Source organism: Sturnira hondurensis, unplaced genomic scaffold, assembly GCF_014824575.4.
Source record: "Sturnira hondurensis isolate 20B ecotype Veracruz unplaced genomic scaffold, ASM1482457v3 Scaffold0014745, whole genome shotgun sequence".
Lineage (NCBI taxonomy): Eukaryota > Metazoa > Chordata > Mammalia > Chiroptera > Phyllostomidae > Sturnira > Sturnira hondurensis.
In genome coordinates, this window is record NW_028087376.1 from 1,376,539 (window position 1) to 1,393,589 (window position 17,051).

Consider the following 17,051-nt stretch of genomic DNA (forward strand, 5'->3'; position numbering starts at 1 on the left):
TTTAATGGAAATGCCTCTTAAATTTTACCATATAAGTAACCAATTGTCACAGTACCATTTATATTTGTTGACTGGTTCATCATCTCCCTAGTGATTTGTAATGCCACCTGACATGTTTTATACACAGGTCTATTTCTGGGTTTTATTCCATTAGTGGAATTGCTATCCCAATGTCGGTACACTGCCTATTTGCCATAGCTTTACATAGTATTTGTACTTGCTGTAGATTTTCTATGAATTGCTTTTGACAAGTTAAAGAAGTTCCCTTTTCTTAATTTGCTAACAGGAATTACAAGTGGGTTTTGAGTTATTTCACATGCTTTTTCTTTATCTATATCATATATTCTCCTTTAGTTGTTAATTTGGTTTATTCTATTAATAGACATAATGGTGAACTATGAGCTAACTACTTGGGGATGCTTAAGTATACTGCTGAATTTTATTTACTAATATAATTTTTAAAACCCTTCACTCAGATATTGTATTTTAAGGCAAAACTGACAAATCCATTTTTATTGATTGATATTACAAATAAGTATTTCTTCAATAGTTTTAATAGGTAAGTTATTCTTTCCTCTGTTCCAGTAATACTATTACAGCACTTACAACATTGCTTTGTAATTATTCATGTGTTGGTTTGCCACCAGAACATAAGCTCCTAGAGGATGGGGTAATGCTTTATTTATATTTGTACCCCAGTGTCTGGCACAGGGCAGGGCACACTGTAGAGAAAAACAAACATCATGAAATAATATGAACCTGCTGATGATATTGTCTTCCCTCTTAATCTAAAGTTTGGTGTGTCCATTCTGCCACTTGGTAGCAGTATGGCTGTGGGAATTACACTGCCTATCTTCTGAGGGCTTTTGAAGATTGTGATAATGTATATAAATCATCATATCCAGGAGTTGAGTGCTCAATGAATGCTAACTATAAATTACTTTTTTAAAGCTTTTTTATTTTTTTTAAAGATCTTATTTATTTACTTTTAGAGAGGGGAAGGGAGAGGGAGAAACATCATTGTGTGGTTAACTTTCATGTGCCCCCTACTGGGGACCTGGCCCACAACCCTGACATGTGCCCTGACTGGGAATCGAAACAGTAACCCTTTGGTTCATAGGCCAGCACTCAATCCTCTGAGCCACACCAGCCAGGACATAAATTACTTTTAAAAGAAAGAAAAACACAGTTGGCTTCAATGACACTTGTCTTTTGATTTTCTTCTTCCCTCTTTCTTCTCAGTTGCATTTGTGGTTTGTGGTTGTGAAACAAACAAGTCAAAAGGCCCTTTCTTAAACTTCGTGTCTGTATAACCCTATTCTGTTCACATGCTTAAGAAGGGTGTCACCATTCCTTCCCATCAGCCCCTCCCCCAAGCAGGGGGCTGCTGTTTAGTACATCAAGCAAGGCCAGAATCCTCCCAGGTACTTTTGACATAGTTCTCAGAAGAAATGCTCTTCCTTCTACTGGAGTCGCTAAGCTGGTGAGGCCATCTTTGCCGTAACATGGAGGGCATCTGCCTGAGAATGAAGTCGACATAGAGGAAAACAAAACCAAGAGATGAAGTTTTGATGTTATCACTGGATCTCTGGTTCAAGCTATGCCTGAAGCCAGTAAACCACCCTTGAGAGCTGAAATATAAATTGCCTTTTTAGAGCTTAAGCCAGTTTGAGTTGGGTGTTATGTTACTGCCAACAAGACTGCTTGAAACACAGAACCTGTTCCTTCCCCTTTACCTTGCTCACTCAGAGGTCAGTTTCTGTTCCTAGTTTGAAAGTAACAGTAAAGAGCACCAGAGTTTATTGGGTCAGGTTTGGGAAAGACCCACAAGATCTTATGACAAGAATTATTTCTTCTGATCCCAACTGGGAAGCTGACATCAGTAGAGGGCTTTGACAGGTTGCTTATATAATTTGGTAAAGATGAAGCTAAAGATCTTTGTTTTTCTTCTCCAGTAGAAATTTGACAGTCATTTTAACTACATGTCCTTAGATTGATGGGTGATCCCTGGTTTCTTTATTCTAATAATTTATGTAGGGCTCTAGCCTCTAATACAGTCTGAGGAAGATTTAGAAAGTAAGCATTTCCTCTTAGAATATCTTGAAACTCGTGGGCCTGGAAAAATTTAAATCTTAATTTTTAGAAAGAAGGGATAAAACAGCAACACCTTCGACAAGTACAGGTACATATAAAGGCTATATGTATACAGTTATTCCAACACTGTATGTAAAAGATTGCAAACAACCCAAATGCCATTTATAGGAAACTCATTAAGTAATAATCATATATCCACACAGCACAATACAATTTGCTGTAAAATGAATGAAAGGCTATGGACTGATATGGAAAAACCACCAGGATATATTGGTAAATGAAAAAAGCAATATACATAAGTATATGTGTTTTCTTTTGTACAAGAAAAATAAAATAAGGATATATACTGGTATTTAATTGTACTTCCAAGAACAAATGCTAACAAGAAACAAGAAGGCAGTAAAAGCAGTTTCCCATAGGCGAGGGTGAGTGCAGTCAGAAGACCGTGGTGGGAGCTCGCCGTGCACACCTTTTTACAGAGGTCCAAGATCGGGACCATGTGAACATACCACTTAAAAAAAGTCCCTCTCCATGACACGGGCCACTGCTCCTCCTTCACGGCTGTGCTGTCCTGCCCCCACAAACCTTCCTCCTGGCCCGGCAGACATAGGAGCTACTTCTCTGACACATCCAGAAGCTGATGAACAAAGGACATAGTCACACTGCAATGCCTTTACAAGAGGAAGTTTTATTGTTAATTATTTACCTTAATAGTTTCAGAAAGAGGAACAGATTAGCTCAGTCCAACTGATTGGCAGTTGGCAAAATCTAGTGAAGCAAGTGTTCTGATTGCTAAGGATTTAATTTGGATGCTTTTAACACTTAGCCATCTAACACTTCAAACATAATCCAGAATAAATGCATCATTTTCCTCCCTTTCACTTTAATGCCCCACCTGTCTCACTTCAATATGGAAATACCTTCATTAAATGATTCCCAGAGGAGCACGACCTCTGGAGAGTATAGCCATGAGGACAGTGCACAAAAAGAAAAACTCAAAATAAAACTCTGTATGATAATTTACTAGTCTAAGGAAACAAAAACCTCCCAATATATTAAGAAATCAATCCAGTTACAAATGCACTAATAGGTCTAAGGTGAAGAGGATCTGGTATAGTAATTGAAAACGGCCGCCTATTTACAAGATACACAAGCAGGTACGGTACGCCTAGCCCCGCCCTGGCTCTCAGAAGCCAAACGTGTTCTCTCCACTGTAGGCCACATACAAGAATCCATCTTCATCTTTTTCCTTCTCGTAAAGTTGTCCCATAGTTAGGCTTGAAAAAGAAAAACAAAAAACAACATTGAACATGTATATATAGTCTCTCCCCCATTTTCAGCATCCATTAGTTATTGAACTTTGTAAACTGGCATTGAAACATTGCAACATTATTTTGTTGACTAATTTTATAATTTTTGCAGTACAATACATGTCATTTTTCACAGACAAACCAAAGATTAGTTTCTCAAGGTTCTTGCTACCGCCTTAGTAGCACTTGATGGAGGAGCTTTTATATACATTCGTAATAGATAAAAATTAACCTGATTGCCAATTTTTTAAATGTTTAAACCATGTACCAATTTTTGGTCCAAATCACGTAAAATAAGGTAAACTTAAATTGCATTCTATTAACCAATGAGTGTATTTCTGTAAGTATAGTTATGTTGCAATGAAGTTTTTAAAAAGAAAAAACAACACTGAGAAGTGAGTTTGGTTACTGAGTTTAGGTGTCTGCGAAAGATGACTTAGGGATAAGGAACTCAACAACCCTTTCCCACACCTTTGGTGGTAGGTGGTAAAAAGAAACTTGGATCTCAATAGCACTACATTCCTGTTACAAAGAAGGTAAATGGAGCCACAAACGATTAAGGTAAATTAAGCCGAATCATGTAACTAAAATCAAATCTCCATTCTCCTGACCCAGGGCAATGCCATTTGCAAGTGACCTCACATAAAGTTAATCCCTCAGAGGCCAACTCTATCTAGCTCCTTGAGTGGCCTTGGCTGGTTAGTACATTTAGAATGCTTTCTGAATGCTAAGGGCAAATGGAAAAAAACTAAGCAAAATTAAGAGCCTATGAGGCCCATCTCCATGTGGGTGAAGGACTAAGGAAAGGAAGAGTACATGGAGCTTTCTTCTGCCTCAGGTAGGTTTATTGGTTATTTCTAGACATGTACCTACAAGTAGGTTCATTCTGTGGAAGCTCCCCCACCAAAACCCCTGTGTTCTAGAGACCTGTGTCAGCATCATCAAAGAGAAGTTCTTTTCCTCACGTGTGATGCAGACATCTCTCAGATTATATCCAGGATCCAAAGAAGCCCTGGCCAACCTTCTTAAGAACCCTCCAGAAACAGACACTGCTCAAACTAAACACGTGGCTAGGAAAGCTAGCTTTCCCTAAGCCACAAGCCAGACTGCAGTCGAGGAGAACTGCTCTAGTTCTCTGCCATGAAACTGAGCTGTACCGGCTCCACAGTTAATACTAGTAACACCGGGGACCCCGGGTGAGCTCTCTAGCCACTGAATGTAGTATTAGAGATGAGAAGTAGTAGAAGACATGTGCAAAGCATCAGTGTAACCATAAGTGGTAAGGTCAACCAGAACCAGCAGTAAAGCAGCAACAGTCGGAGAGCCAGCCAGAGACATCAAGGTCACCAGCCTGGACCAATCCCAAGAGACACCAAATGCAGGACTCAGTGAAACAAGGGCCACTGGGGGTGCACAACAAGGGGTCTAGGGCCTCAACCTGGGGAAGCAAGGACTGCCCCCCTCTGCTGCTGTGCTCCTGGCAGGCTTTGTGGCACCTCTGTCACAGGCTACATTTGTAAAGGGGAGTTTTTCCTTTCTTACTCTTCCCACCCAGTTTCAAGCTCAGCCCATTTGACAGTGTGGGTAGATAAGAATTATTAAGTAACAAAGTGGGGGTGGATAAGTAGGAATATGAAATGGCCTGTCATCAGCACCTTGTGCAATGAAACAGCACTTCTTGTGAGGATCCCTTAACCTGGAATTTGTAAAACAAGGACTCCCTGGATCAGCACTGTTTGCTAGAAAGTTCTGCTATGATAGAAATGTCCCATATTTTTACTGTTCAATACAGTAGCCACTAACTACATTCAGCACTTGAAATGTGGCTTACTTGGGATGTGCTGTAAGTACAAAACATAACACAAAATTTCAAAGACTTAGTATGGAAAAAGGATGTAGAATACCTCAATTTTGATTACGTGCTGTAATGATGGCATTCTGGATATACTAGATAAATAAAACATTAAAATTAATTTTAAATGTTTCTTTCTTAATATGACTATTAGAAAATTTAAAGTAACAAATGCAGCTCGAATGCCATTCCTATCGACAGCACTGCCCTGGAACATGTGAGGACTCGGGGAGCAGTGGGTGAAGGGAGGAACCTTGCTCATGAGAACACCTGGAGTGGGGGTCTCAACCTTAACTGCACATCAGAAACAATGGGGAGCTTTAAAAACATCTCCATGCCTACACCCCATGCCAGACCAATTAAATCTGAACCTCTGGAGATGTAGGACCCAGGCATCAGCATGTTTTAAAATGCCAAAGATAATTTCATGTGCATCCAGGTTGAGAACCAGTCCCTTTGCCAAAGGAAGATAGATGCTTGCCTTTTTTTCCAATATATTTTTCTAAACTGATTTTTTTGAGAGAGAGAGAGAGAGAAAGGGAAAGAAACACTGATTTGTTGTTCTACTTATTTCTGCATTCATTAGTTGGTTCTTGTATGTGCTCTGACCAGGGAATGACCTGCAACCTCAGTGTATGACGATGTTCTAACCAACCAGAGCTAGCCAGCCAGGGCTAGATGCCTGTCCTTTTTCTTTGTTTTTTCAAGATGCTTATCTTTAAGAGCCATGTGATCAGGAAGCAGAGTAACATGACAGGAAGTGGAGCAAGGAGCCATCTGCTAGCAAAGGGCCTGAACAAGCAGCTGAGTCTGTCGAGATTTTTACTCTGGTGTTTGGGAATGCCCCAAGGAACTCTGCTTTTGTTTGAGACTCCTCAGAATGAGGCTAGGAGGAAAAGAGCTACAGCTACGGCCACAACTCCCTTTGCCCCATTCTGTCTAAGTATCTAGGGTGACCTTGATGAGACCTGTCCCAACCATCTCCCCACTACTATTACCACAGGGGTTTAGACACAGAAGTAACAGATACTGTGTGTAATTCAAAGGCAGCCAGCCACCCCTTGGTGCCTATGCAAGTTTGCTTCCATCTGACAGACTAAGTTCTGCAATTTTCCTAGCAGGTCAGAAGACCTGCTGAATTAGAAATACTTGAGCAGCTTTACACACACTAGTGTCCCACCCGAGACTCTCTAGTCTGTCTGCAGCAAAGTGACCACTGAAACCACTGCAGTCTAAGGCAGGCTCTGAGACTGAGGTGGGAGGTGGGGAAATCACCGGACTTTCTATCTTTAGATTCCATTGTCTTTAAAGTAAAGCTTGGGGTTTTTAATTTGCTTAATCAGTGCCACAGCAGCTACAGAGGCTGATCATAAAAATGCTAACTATAACAGCAAACAGAAATGTGCCAAGCACTGATCTAACTGCATTACATACATTAACTCTTTATCCTCACAACAATCTTATAAGCAAGTACTTTCATAATCCATAGTTCATACATAAAAGTGAGGCTGAGAGGTCAAATAATTTACCCCAGGTCACAAAGCCAGGAGACATTCTTACCATCATCCGGTGCTGCCTCCAAGTTCATATACAGCTAGATCTAAAGCCCCAATGTCAGCATCCCTGTACGTTCTAGAGATCTTCCTTAGCACAGTGCTCTTCACACAAACAAACGTGCATACATAATCACCAGAAGGCCAAGGTGGGGGCCGTGACACTTCTAACAAGTCCCAAGTAAGGTCACTACTGCCAGCCTCTGCATCACACACTGAGTATCCAGCTCTTAACACTCTCTCCTTCAGATCCTGTAATTTGACAACGAGAGGGCTGTGCGCCTAATGACTTTAAGAGTCCTCTCACTGTTCTCCTTTTCTGTCATGCAGCTTTGTGTGGAAACTTTAGTTGGCAATAGCACTGTGTCCTTATACTCCGGGTACCCCTTGGGCAGAACTTGAAAACTGACAATGCTCAACCCCATCGAGCAGCCCCTGACTGAATGCCTGATTTTGAAGCTTCCCTGGGCACCACGAAAGAAGACTGGCACATCTGTACAGTATGATTTGAAAACAGCACTGTAGTACCAGGACACAGACATACACAGTCAAAGTAACTTGGCCTGGAGCCAAAAAGAGCTGGGCTGCAAATAGCTTTTTAAAAAAGGTTTTTAAGTCCCACTAAAAGAACAGTCAGCAGGCAGTCTATTGCAGAAGGCTGCTGTGTCACTACAAGTTCCACAGCCTCCAAGATGACCTTCCCTCTCAGAATTCCCAGAGGCCGAGCCACATAGCAGTGAGCAGCCTGCTGCTGGAACGCCTGAGGATTCTGAAGCACAGAGGCAGCTCTGATGCGTGTGCCTGCCTAAGCTGTACAGGCTCACTGGATAACCTGACCACTCGCAAACAGCACTTCAACTCCAAGGCTTCCTGCCTAAGTTACTGGTTGCAGAAGACACCCAAAGGTGGCCTCCAGTCTAATACTAATGCATACCACAGGGGCATCAAGTACCACATGCACTCATCCTAGAAGGATGCTGCTGAGGACGAGAGGTACTCCCACCTTCCAAGCTCTGAGTCTGACGGGGAAAGACATGGGAAAAGCCAATGGCAGATTCAGGCCAGGTGGTGGGACCCTGAAGTTCTGAACAGAATGAACCTAGATTGCCCCTTAAAAACTTGTCTCTAACTACTCTATTCAGGGTCACAGATCCAAACTAACCAACCAATAGCCTTTTGGAGAATCCATATCCAAGAATGGCCATGCTGCTCAGTTTTAAGCTACTCAAAAGCCTATGAACTAGGAGACTGACCTACAGCTGTGTGGATGCCCATTCCCTGCAGAACCTTCTCTTGTCCTGCAACCAAGGTCAGGTCATGGAGGCTGTGGGATCCTGCCTGACTCATGAATTAGCTGGACTGATAAGCACACCTGGCTATCCATCTGCTCTGGAGCATGCGTGTTTCCACTGGACCCGCATTTATCTCTTTTCCAGCAGGGGAAGGTAGGTGGGATGAGGTGGGAGGACAGAGGACCCTGCTGTGGATCCTGGAACGATAATGCCTTAAAGTGAAAGTCAGTGTGACCCTGAATGCTCCTGAGATTCTAAAAAATAAAAATTAATCACTGCTTGTTCCTTTTATCAAATTTTTCTCTGATATAAATAAACTTACTTATTGGCTGAAATAAACCCCATTACTAAAGAGGTATTTACCCAGAAATGGTAAAAAGTGCTTGATTTAAGCACATTTCTACATAAAGTTTGAATGGACTATAAGAAATCACAACCTCCTTTTACTTAGTACTTTTTTAAGACCCAGAAACAACTAAACACTATAATATTAAACAACACAGGTTTACCAATGTAACATTCTCAAATCATCACAACCTAGAGATATTTTAGTTAATAGTATGCTCTTGTTTCTATTTAAACAAGATTAACAAGGTTCTTGTCTGTGTTCTAAATCTAAACAAAGACCAAAAAGTAGGTACCATTGCCAGGCCTGGGTTCCCTTCCAATGCTGTGACTGGGAAACTTATACACTGATGTGCTTTCTCAAGTTCTGTCTGCACCCACCCATAGTTTTCTTTTCGTTTTTGGCCTGATTCTGGATGCTGGAACCTAGGCAGAGAATTGAACTTTCCAAAGATAAATGCAAGAAGGTAGTTAAGATTCCCCCTTTTTGAAAAACTGAACTCAGAAAGAATTTAGGAAGTAAAACTCTGAGGGACTTGCTTCTATTTCTAGAATAGATATTTTAATACTAAACCACAACATTCTACAGGGTGATCATCTGTGTTCAGAATACTCCCCCAGAGTTCTGCTCCAAGGCAGGTATAATGGAAGCCTCAGGTACGAGTGATCCATGTGCAGACCTGTGTGTGGGTTTCTAGATGGGGAAGGGCTCTTGCAGGGTTGGGTTCATCCTTTCTCAACTCATTTCCCCAGTCTCTCTGAAGGCAGCAAAACTGAAGGTTTTCAGAGAGAACCTGGGCTTTCCCCTAAGGAGTCTGGAGAGAGCTGAGAAAAAAGGCTGCTAAACTGCCCTGGGGAAGGAGATGGAGAAGATGAGTCGCACAGGAGCTTCAGGAAGGAGACCCTGTGGCAATTCTGTTTGTGCTATCAGGTGATCAGTACCTGCATAAAGCCCCATGATGTCACGGGTCTCTTATTTATAAACAAGTATGTCTTTAAGAATAAAACCCCCGAACAAAACACTGCTGCTTTAAGTGTTTAAGGGAGTCATAAACTGGCGCTAAAGGCCTTTAGGGCAGATTCTTACCAGGTTGGAGAGGAAATGGCCCTGAAGTAGCTAGCCTCTGCTGCCCTAAGAATGGCTTTTCATTTCCAATTCTATTTTTTGTGCACTATTTATTTATTTTTAGAGAGGGGAAGGAAAGGAGAGAGAGATGGACAGAAACATCGATGTGTGGTTGCCTCTTGCTCACCCCCTACCGGGGACCTGGCCCGTAACCCAGGCATGTGCCCTAGACTGGGAATTGAACCGGCAAACCCTTGATTCACAGGCCAGTGATCAATCTACTGAGGCACACCAGGCAAGGCTCATTTCCAATTCTACTTATATATCAGGGATAATGGGAGGAAGAGGCAGTTGCTAAAATTTGCAGCCATTTTAATGGTAAGATTAACACTGAGTCATTAGAGTAATCTTAATCACCCCCAAAACCTGCTTCATTTCCTTCCAGTATCAGAGGATCAGAACCCAAGGAAATAAACTCAGTGCCACAGGTCATAATCAGGTATTTCCACTAAGTCACATACTTTCTAGGAAGGAGGAAACAGAGTCACCAAGGTCTTGCAGAAATTGCAGGTGATATGAATGAAGACATAACCTCTTTAAGATAAAAAAAGAGCTTTCTGCCTTTCATAGGAAAAGGACTAGAATATGGCCTAGGCCTCTTCTAGAGCTTTCAAGGATTTTCGAAAGGAACATTCCTTTAAACACATTACACTATTTCCCAGGGCTTCTAAAAGCCTGAGCTTTTAGAAGTACTACTTTTTGGAGGGGACAATAAATTAAACTTATTTGGGTCACAGAGAGGAGATGCAGCCAGGAACTCACACTCAGGGAAGAGGGGCCAGCATCTGGCAGAGGGTGTAGGCGTATTCAATCAGTAAAGGAAGGGAGGACCAGGGAACTAGACTGAGCCCTCCACTTTCCTCTTTCCACAGTCAGACTCTGACAGTAAGAACAGATGGCAGTTAAGGGAGGCTTAAGTCTGTAGAGAGACCTATGATGAACGGCAGCCATTCCAGCGTGTTGAAGATCAGGTGCAGCTAGAGACTCGCAGTTGCAGAACTAAGTTTGGAAAGCAAGCACGTCGGTGACTAACTACAGCTCCACCTCAGCAAGGCACACAGGCTCCTGATGGAGAATGACAGGACCCAGTTCAGGAGCCATTTGGAGAGAACCATTTTAGGCTACAGTTCTAGTAGTGGCTCAAGCCTGAGTTAATCCCCCAACTGTTTTAAAGGGTTCTTGGGGGTCTAAGGTAGATTTCATCAGTTTTTTTAAGTTCAGGTCTGGTTGTATTTTTTTAACCCTAAGTATACTCCCATATATTACGGACCTTATTTTCATTCAGTTACTGATGTTAGCACAAAGTCTGGATTTCCAGCCAGGATCTGTAAGAATTTTCACACCCCCCAAATTTTGAGTTGTGTAAACAGCCAAACAGATGGCCCATACCAGTAAATATCTCTCACCTGGACTGTGGGACTGTCTTATCCACAAACAGGAAGATTGCCTTTTCAGAAGGAAGCTGGATCCTTTTCCTGATGATCCACATGAACTGAGCCACAGTGATGTCAGATGGAACCAGATACTTCCGTTTGTCAATGTCAACAATCTGAGAGCCTGATACTTTTTCCACAATCACCTGGGAAACCAAAGAGTGGTCAGGACTAGATTTCTCATGTGAGGCTCTTGGCCTTGCATTGTCAGGGAACTGAGGAAAATAATATGTAAGCAAGGAGGTGGGTGGGGAGTTGCACAACATGAAGAAATATGCCCTTGACTTACTAAACCACACACTCTGGAGTTAAAAACCAATATAAATGTGTTATAGGGAAACAGTAAGTGCTTTTCTGTGTTCAATTATTAATATTTCTTATCCCTGATCTTTACGTGCATAAGAGAAACACAGCCTTTAACACAAAGCTTTTCAATATTTTGTCTGGGCAGATGGGGCAGTATCTGTGGGAGTTTGCTCTGCAGCCTTGTTATCCCAAGACCCCAGAATGGATCTGCACTTCAGGGGAATTAGGATCCCTAGGAACACAGGAAATGAGAATGGATGGACTAATGGGAAGCACTGGCACTCCCAACCAGCCAGGAACCCAGGCTGCTGTGCATTTGGCCTGTTGCTTTTCTCTGAACCACGTTTCAAATTTGTATCTCCTGCCCCCTCTCCACAGGAAGTACAAGCAATGAGCTACAATAACACGCCTGACATCCTTTAAAAATCAATAAGGATTACAGAAACCACCTCCCTTACCATGGAAGAAATATAGGATCATATTTAATACTGATTAAGAAAAAAATATGGGAGGAGTTTTCGGCGGCTTCTCAGCTTTTTTTTTTTCTTTTTTCTTTTGCCAGGAAAAGATGACATGGTCAAGGTGAGAGAAGTGAGCTGGAAGTCAGGTAAAGATGGGGGTTCAAAGTTAAAGATGAGGCTGTCCTGAGACTAAAGTATCACTTCCAAGTCCAAAGTGATGGTCTCCCTCCACCACTGTTCCCCAAAGTGGCAGTGACCTGTTGCCCTGTCCTAGAATATCGTTCCTTACATAATTGCTGAGGGAGCCTAGAGGCTCAGGCAGCTCACTGGCCTAGATCGGGAGATTGAGCGCCCAAGCACCCTAAACAGTACCATCCAGAGCCCCTCACGCTCGGCCCCGGACAACCCTTAATCCAGTCAGGCCCGGCTGCTGCTGTACTGGGACTGGAACCTTAACTTGTCAACTGTTGAACGATCTGGGCCCTATCAAGAGTACTAGAAGAAAGAGGTGACAGTGAGGTGAAGGGGCGGGGAGTCCACTCACCGGAACCCGGTCCGGATATTTTGCTCGGATCTTCGCGGATTCCACGCATCTGTGTTCTGTTGGAGAAACACACCGGGATGACAGCCGCCTGGCCGCCGACAGGTTCCCGGGCCCACTTCCCTCCTCCCCCCCACCCCGCGACCTACGCATGCCCCGGGCCCTCATTCGAGAGTCCCAGCTGTCTTGGTCCGTGAGCCCCTGGCTCCCGTAAAGGCCTTCCGAAGGGGGCACGGGGTCCGTGGGGAGCCGGTCTGGGGACTGGGGCCTCAGAGACCCTAACCTAAAGAGCGGCATCCGCCCTGCCCGGCCCAGCCCAGCCCAGCCCAGCCCAGAGCGGCCCAAGTGGGGGAGGGGACCACAGTCGGCTCCTACAGCCCGGCCAGTGGCCCGATGCTCACCCAGAGAGTGGTCCTCCTTAAACATCCACTTCATGGCGGCGGCGGAGAAGGGACTCAGCCGGCTCTCGGAGCCGCGGAGCTCAGAGCACCAACCACAACAACAACGACAGCGGCGGCGGCGGCGGCGACTACACAGCAGGCGGGACTTCCGGCTGCCGGCGCCTAGCAACCGGCAGGGGCGGGGCTTCCGGCGCCGCTCCTACAGACGAGGTGCCAGCGGGGAGAGGCCGGGCGCGAAGGCGTTGGTCTGGACTGGGAGACGCGGGGTGTAAATTGGTGGCACCAGGGGCTTAAGTGAGGGAATTGGCGACTGGGAAGGAGATATCCGGGAATTGTAATAGTAGTGTCTCGGGGGACGTTGGTACCGGGAAGGGGAGTTTGAGGGTCTAGCTGATAGGATAGAGTTCTTATAGAAGACTGTTCATGAAGGAAGTCTGACTGGGGCGTTAGTGACAAGAGGGGGGTTTTGGAGTTACGTATGACAGAAGAGGGGTCTCTGGTGACTACTGATGGCACGGGTTCTGTGAAGGGGCGTGTCCAACCTTTTGGCGCCTCTGCACCACACTGAAAGAAGAAGAGTTGTCTTGGGCCACACATTAAATACATTGTGACATATAACCACAAAAAAAAATCTCCTAATGTTTTAAGTAAATTTACGATTTTGTGTTGGGCCTCATTCTCGGCCATCCTGGGCTGCATGTGGCCCTTGGAGTAACAGGGTGGGGGAAGGTACTGATGACAATCCAGGCGGGTTCAGTATTAAGGGCAGCCATGATAGGTTGCCTTGGACCTAGAAATTGAGTTTAAACAAACCCAGTTTCCTTCCTTTATTCATGAATATGTGTTTGAATAAACATTTAAGAAAAGTTGTCAGAAATATGCATTTGAGAACTGTAACCTCACACTGATCACAAAGAGACCCCTTAATCTTAATAGGCAGAGAAGTTAGAGGTGACTCTCAGACTTGGAGAATTCCCCTGGTAGCTGGTCATGAACAGGCTTCCTTGGCAGTCAGTGTGAGATTCAGCAAGCACAGCCTACGCTCTGTGTGTATGTGTCATCTGCCTGAGATTTCGGGATCTCCAGTGATGTCATTCCTTTCTTCTTAGCAAAGTCATCAGGGCAGTCTGCTCTAGGTCATCACATGTTTATGAGCTGGTGAACAGGTAACAAGAATGGATATTCGCTTAATTGGGCACATGATCCTTGCCACGTGCCTGTACTTCTGAGGCACCTGAAAGGCCTGGATGTTTGAACATTGTCAGTCATCATTTCCTACAGTTGAAATTCTTGATGGATGCTGTGGAACCTAGTTTCATTCCAAAATTATTTTTGTTATTTTTAAATTGTGTTTCTAAGCAACCCAAACTTTTTCTGTTTGAAGTGAAATATCCTTTAAATTTCCTACCAAATATTATTGTTGCTGTGTATAGGAACACTGTTGTAGGTATTGGGAAAAACAGCTGTCATGGAGTTTACATTCTAGTGAAACAAGACCAGAAAATAAATGTCAGGTGCTGCTTAGAAAAATAAAACTGTTGGTGACTTGAGAGTGGGGTGTGGTAGAATGGTCATTTGAGGAAGGGATTGGCATATTCCAGGAGCAGGAAGGAGCCCCTTGTGGCTGGAGCTGAATAAACAAGGGGGAGTGTGCCAGAAGATGAGATTAAAAGATCTAGAACACTGTTTTGGGTTCTAGATCTTGTGTTTGTTTTTAATAGAATGGTGTTTGAATTAATTCCATGTTAAGCAGAGGTGTGACATGATATAACTTTCCTTTTTAAATGATCAGGCTAGCTTCTGCATAGATGTAGACTACAGTGGGTTGAGGATGGAAGTGAGAGGAAGAGTTAAGAGGCCCTGGCTGGAGAGCTCAGTTGGTTAGAGCATTTCCTACTATATCAAGGTTGTGGGTTCTGTCCCGGTCAAGGCACTTCTAAGAATCAACCAATGAATGCATAAATAAGTGGAACAACAAAACTGATGTTTCTCTCTCTGTCTCCCCCTTTTCTTTCTAAAATCAATTTTTAAAAGGTTACTGTGAGCCCTGGCTGGTGTAGCTCAGTGGATTGAGCACGGGCCTGCGAACCAGAGGATCGCGGTTCGATTCCCAGTCAGGGCACATGCCTGGGTTGCAGACTGGTTCCCTGCAGGCCAACTCCCAGCAGGGGATGCACGAAAGGCAACCATACATTGATGTTTCTCTCCCTCTCCTTCCCCTCTAAAGATAAATAAATAAAATCTTTTTTAAAAAGGTTACTGTGACAATGTAGGTGAAAAATGATGGCTTACACCAAGAAATGTCTGTGCACGTGTGGAAAATAGTTGTACTCCATAAATATATTTTGAAGGTAGCGCTGACAAAATCTGCTGATGGGATATGAGGTGTGAGGGACAAGTCAAAGTCAAGATGTTCTGAAGAATGAAATTGCCATTTATTGAAATAGGATGGATCCAGCTTGAGGATCCAACTAGAATTAAGAGTTTTATTTTGGCCCTGGCCAGTGTGGCTCAGTTGGTTGGGTGTTCTGTTTCTGGGAACAGAAAGGTTGCTAGTTCGATTCCCATTCAGGGCACATGACTGGGTTGTGGGTTTGGTGACTGATGCCTGGTTAGGGCACATACAAGAGGCAACTGATTGATGTTTCTCTTTCTTTTTTTTTAAATTAATTAATTTATTTATTCTTAGAGAGAGGGGAAGAGAGGGAGAGAAACATCAATGTGTGGTTGTGTCTCACGTGGCCCTCACTGGGTACCTGGCAGGCAACCTGAGCATGTGCTTTGATTGGGAATCAAACTGGGGACCCTTTAATTCACAGCCCGCGCTCAATCCACTGAGCTACACCAGCCAGGGAGTGATGTTTCTCTTTCACTTCAATGTTTCTCTCCTTCTCTTTCTCCCTCCCTTTCCCTCTCCAGAATCAATAAAAAAATTTTAAGTGTTTTATTTTGGATATGTTAAGTATAAGATGTCCAAGAGACACACCCAAGTGAAGATATAGATGCAGGTAAAAGGATCTATGAGTCCAAATTCAGGAGAGAAGTATTTGAAATTATTGAACTGGATGGAATTAGCTAAAGAGTAAGTGAAAAATGTAAGCGCATTTTTTTTTTTACAAATAGAATTAAACACTGAGGAATGAAAATGGTTGTTCACCATCTGACAGTGAATTACTGGATGAGTTAGAAATTGGACTGAAACCTCTGCTTCCCTTTACAGAGTTGGTCATTGTGTCCTAATCCAAAACATGTGTACACCACCTTGCACACAGAAGAGCTTAGTACACTTCTCAGGGGAACAACCCACCATCCACCAATCCATAGGCATGACACCTGATGATTTCAATGATGTTGCCATTTATTGAAATAGGATGGATCCAGCTTGAGGATCCAACTAGAATTAAGAGTTTTATTTTGGCCAAAGTATTGTCTTTCTGTTTTCTGTCTTTACCTGCTTTCGTGATGTGTCTTTCAAGTTCACCATTCTAATTGGCTTCTCTGATCTGCCTTGATGATTGAAAATTATATATATATAAATTATATATAATCTATAACTTTCTTTACCTACTGGGTAATTATATTTGGCTTATTGAATGTTCTAAGGACACTGGATGCCTTCCTTGAGGGGGTGGTTAGTTGAAGAGGTGAGTCAGGAGAAGAAACAGGATACTGAATATATGTAATTACACATTAACAGACCTATCAAACACACAGAATAAATTTCAAATATTGGAGAGGTGCATGAACATGGATATTGAGGAATGGCTTAGGGCAATGGGGCTGACACGAAGCCAAGTAAGACTTATCAAGAAAGACTTCAGAGAAAAAATGTGAATTTCATGTTTTGAGAAGGGTACATTTTTTCAAAGGATAATTTTTCCTTAACAGGTAGAAACAAAAGCTGGGGTTAGAAGAGGAAAATGGGAAGCCAGAGGTTTAGTGGTATAGGTATACTTCAAGGTGAAAGAAGTGTTGGAAAGCCTTGAAGTAAACATTCAATAGTTCTAAATTGATTCAAAAGATCCTGAATGGGAGCATCTAGAAAGGAACAGAATATGATTAAAATATGTAGTTTTAAGAGAACAACTCTTTTTGTCCTTGGAGGTAAATTGTATGAAACATGAGATGGATGTGTAAACTGAATATGGATATGTAAACTGAAAAGTCATGAATATGTGAAAATGACACAATATACAAATATCTTTAGCATTTAAAAAAATCTAATGTTCTTTCTTAAAGAATTGAAATAAAACCACAAAGACTAGCTTCCTCAAATCATGGCAACAAAAAGTAAATATTGTTAAACAGTTTTGCAAAGCTCATGACAGCTCACGGAA

The 17,051-nt window shown here is 42.9% G+C and overlaps 1 protein-coding gene across 1 annotated transcript; it reads right to left on the bottom strand.

The window, feature by feature from the left end:
* Positions 1–2,762: 2,762 nt before the first annotated feature.
* Positions 2,763–12,889, bottom strand: GABARAPL2 (GABA type A receptor associated protein like 2). The gene is made up of 4 exons (XM_037063597.1): positions 12,715–12,889; positions 12,317–12,372; positions 10,979–11,151; positions 2,763–3,371 (listed from the first exon to the last, which is right to left on the bottom strand). Exons 1-4 carry the CDS (start codon positions 12,746–12,748, stop codon positions 3,281–3,283), a joined length of 354 nt encoding a protein of 117 aa, XP_036919492.1. The 5' UTR covers positions 12,749–12,889; the 3' UTR covers positions 2,763–3,280.
* Between the last annotated feature and the right edge of the window lie 4,162 nt (positions 12,890–17,051).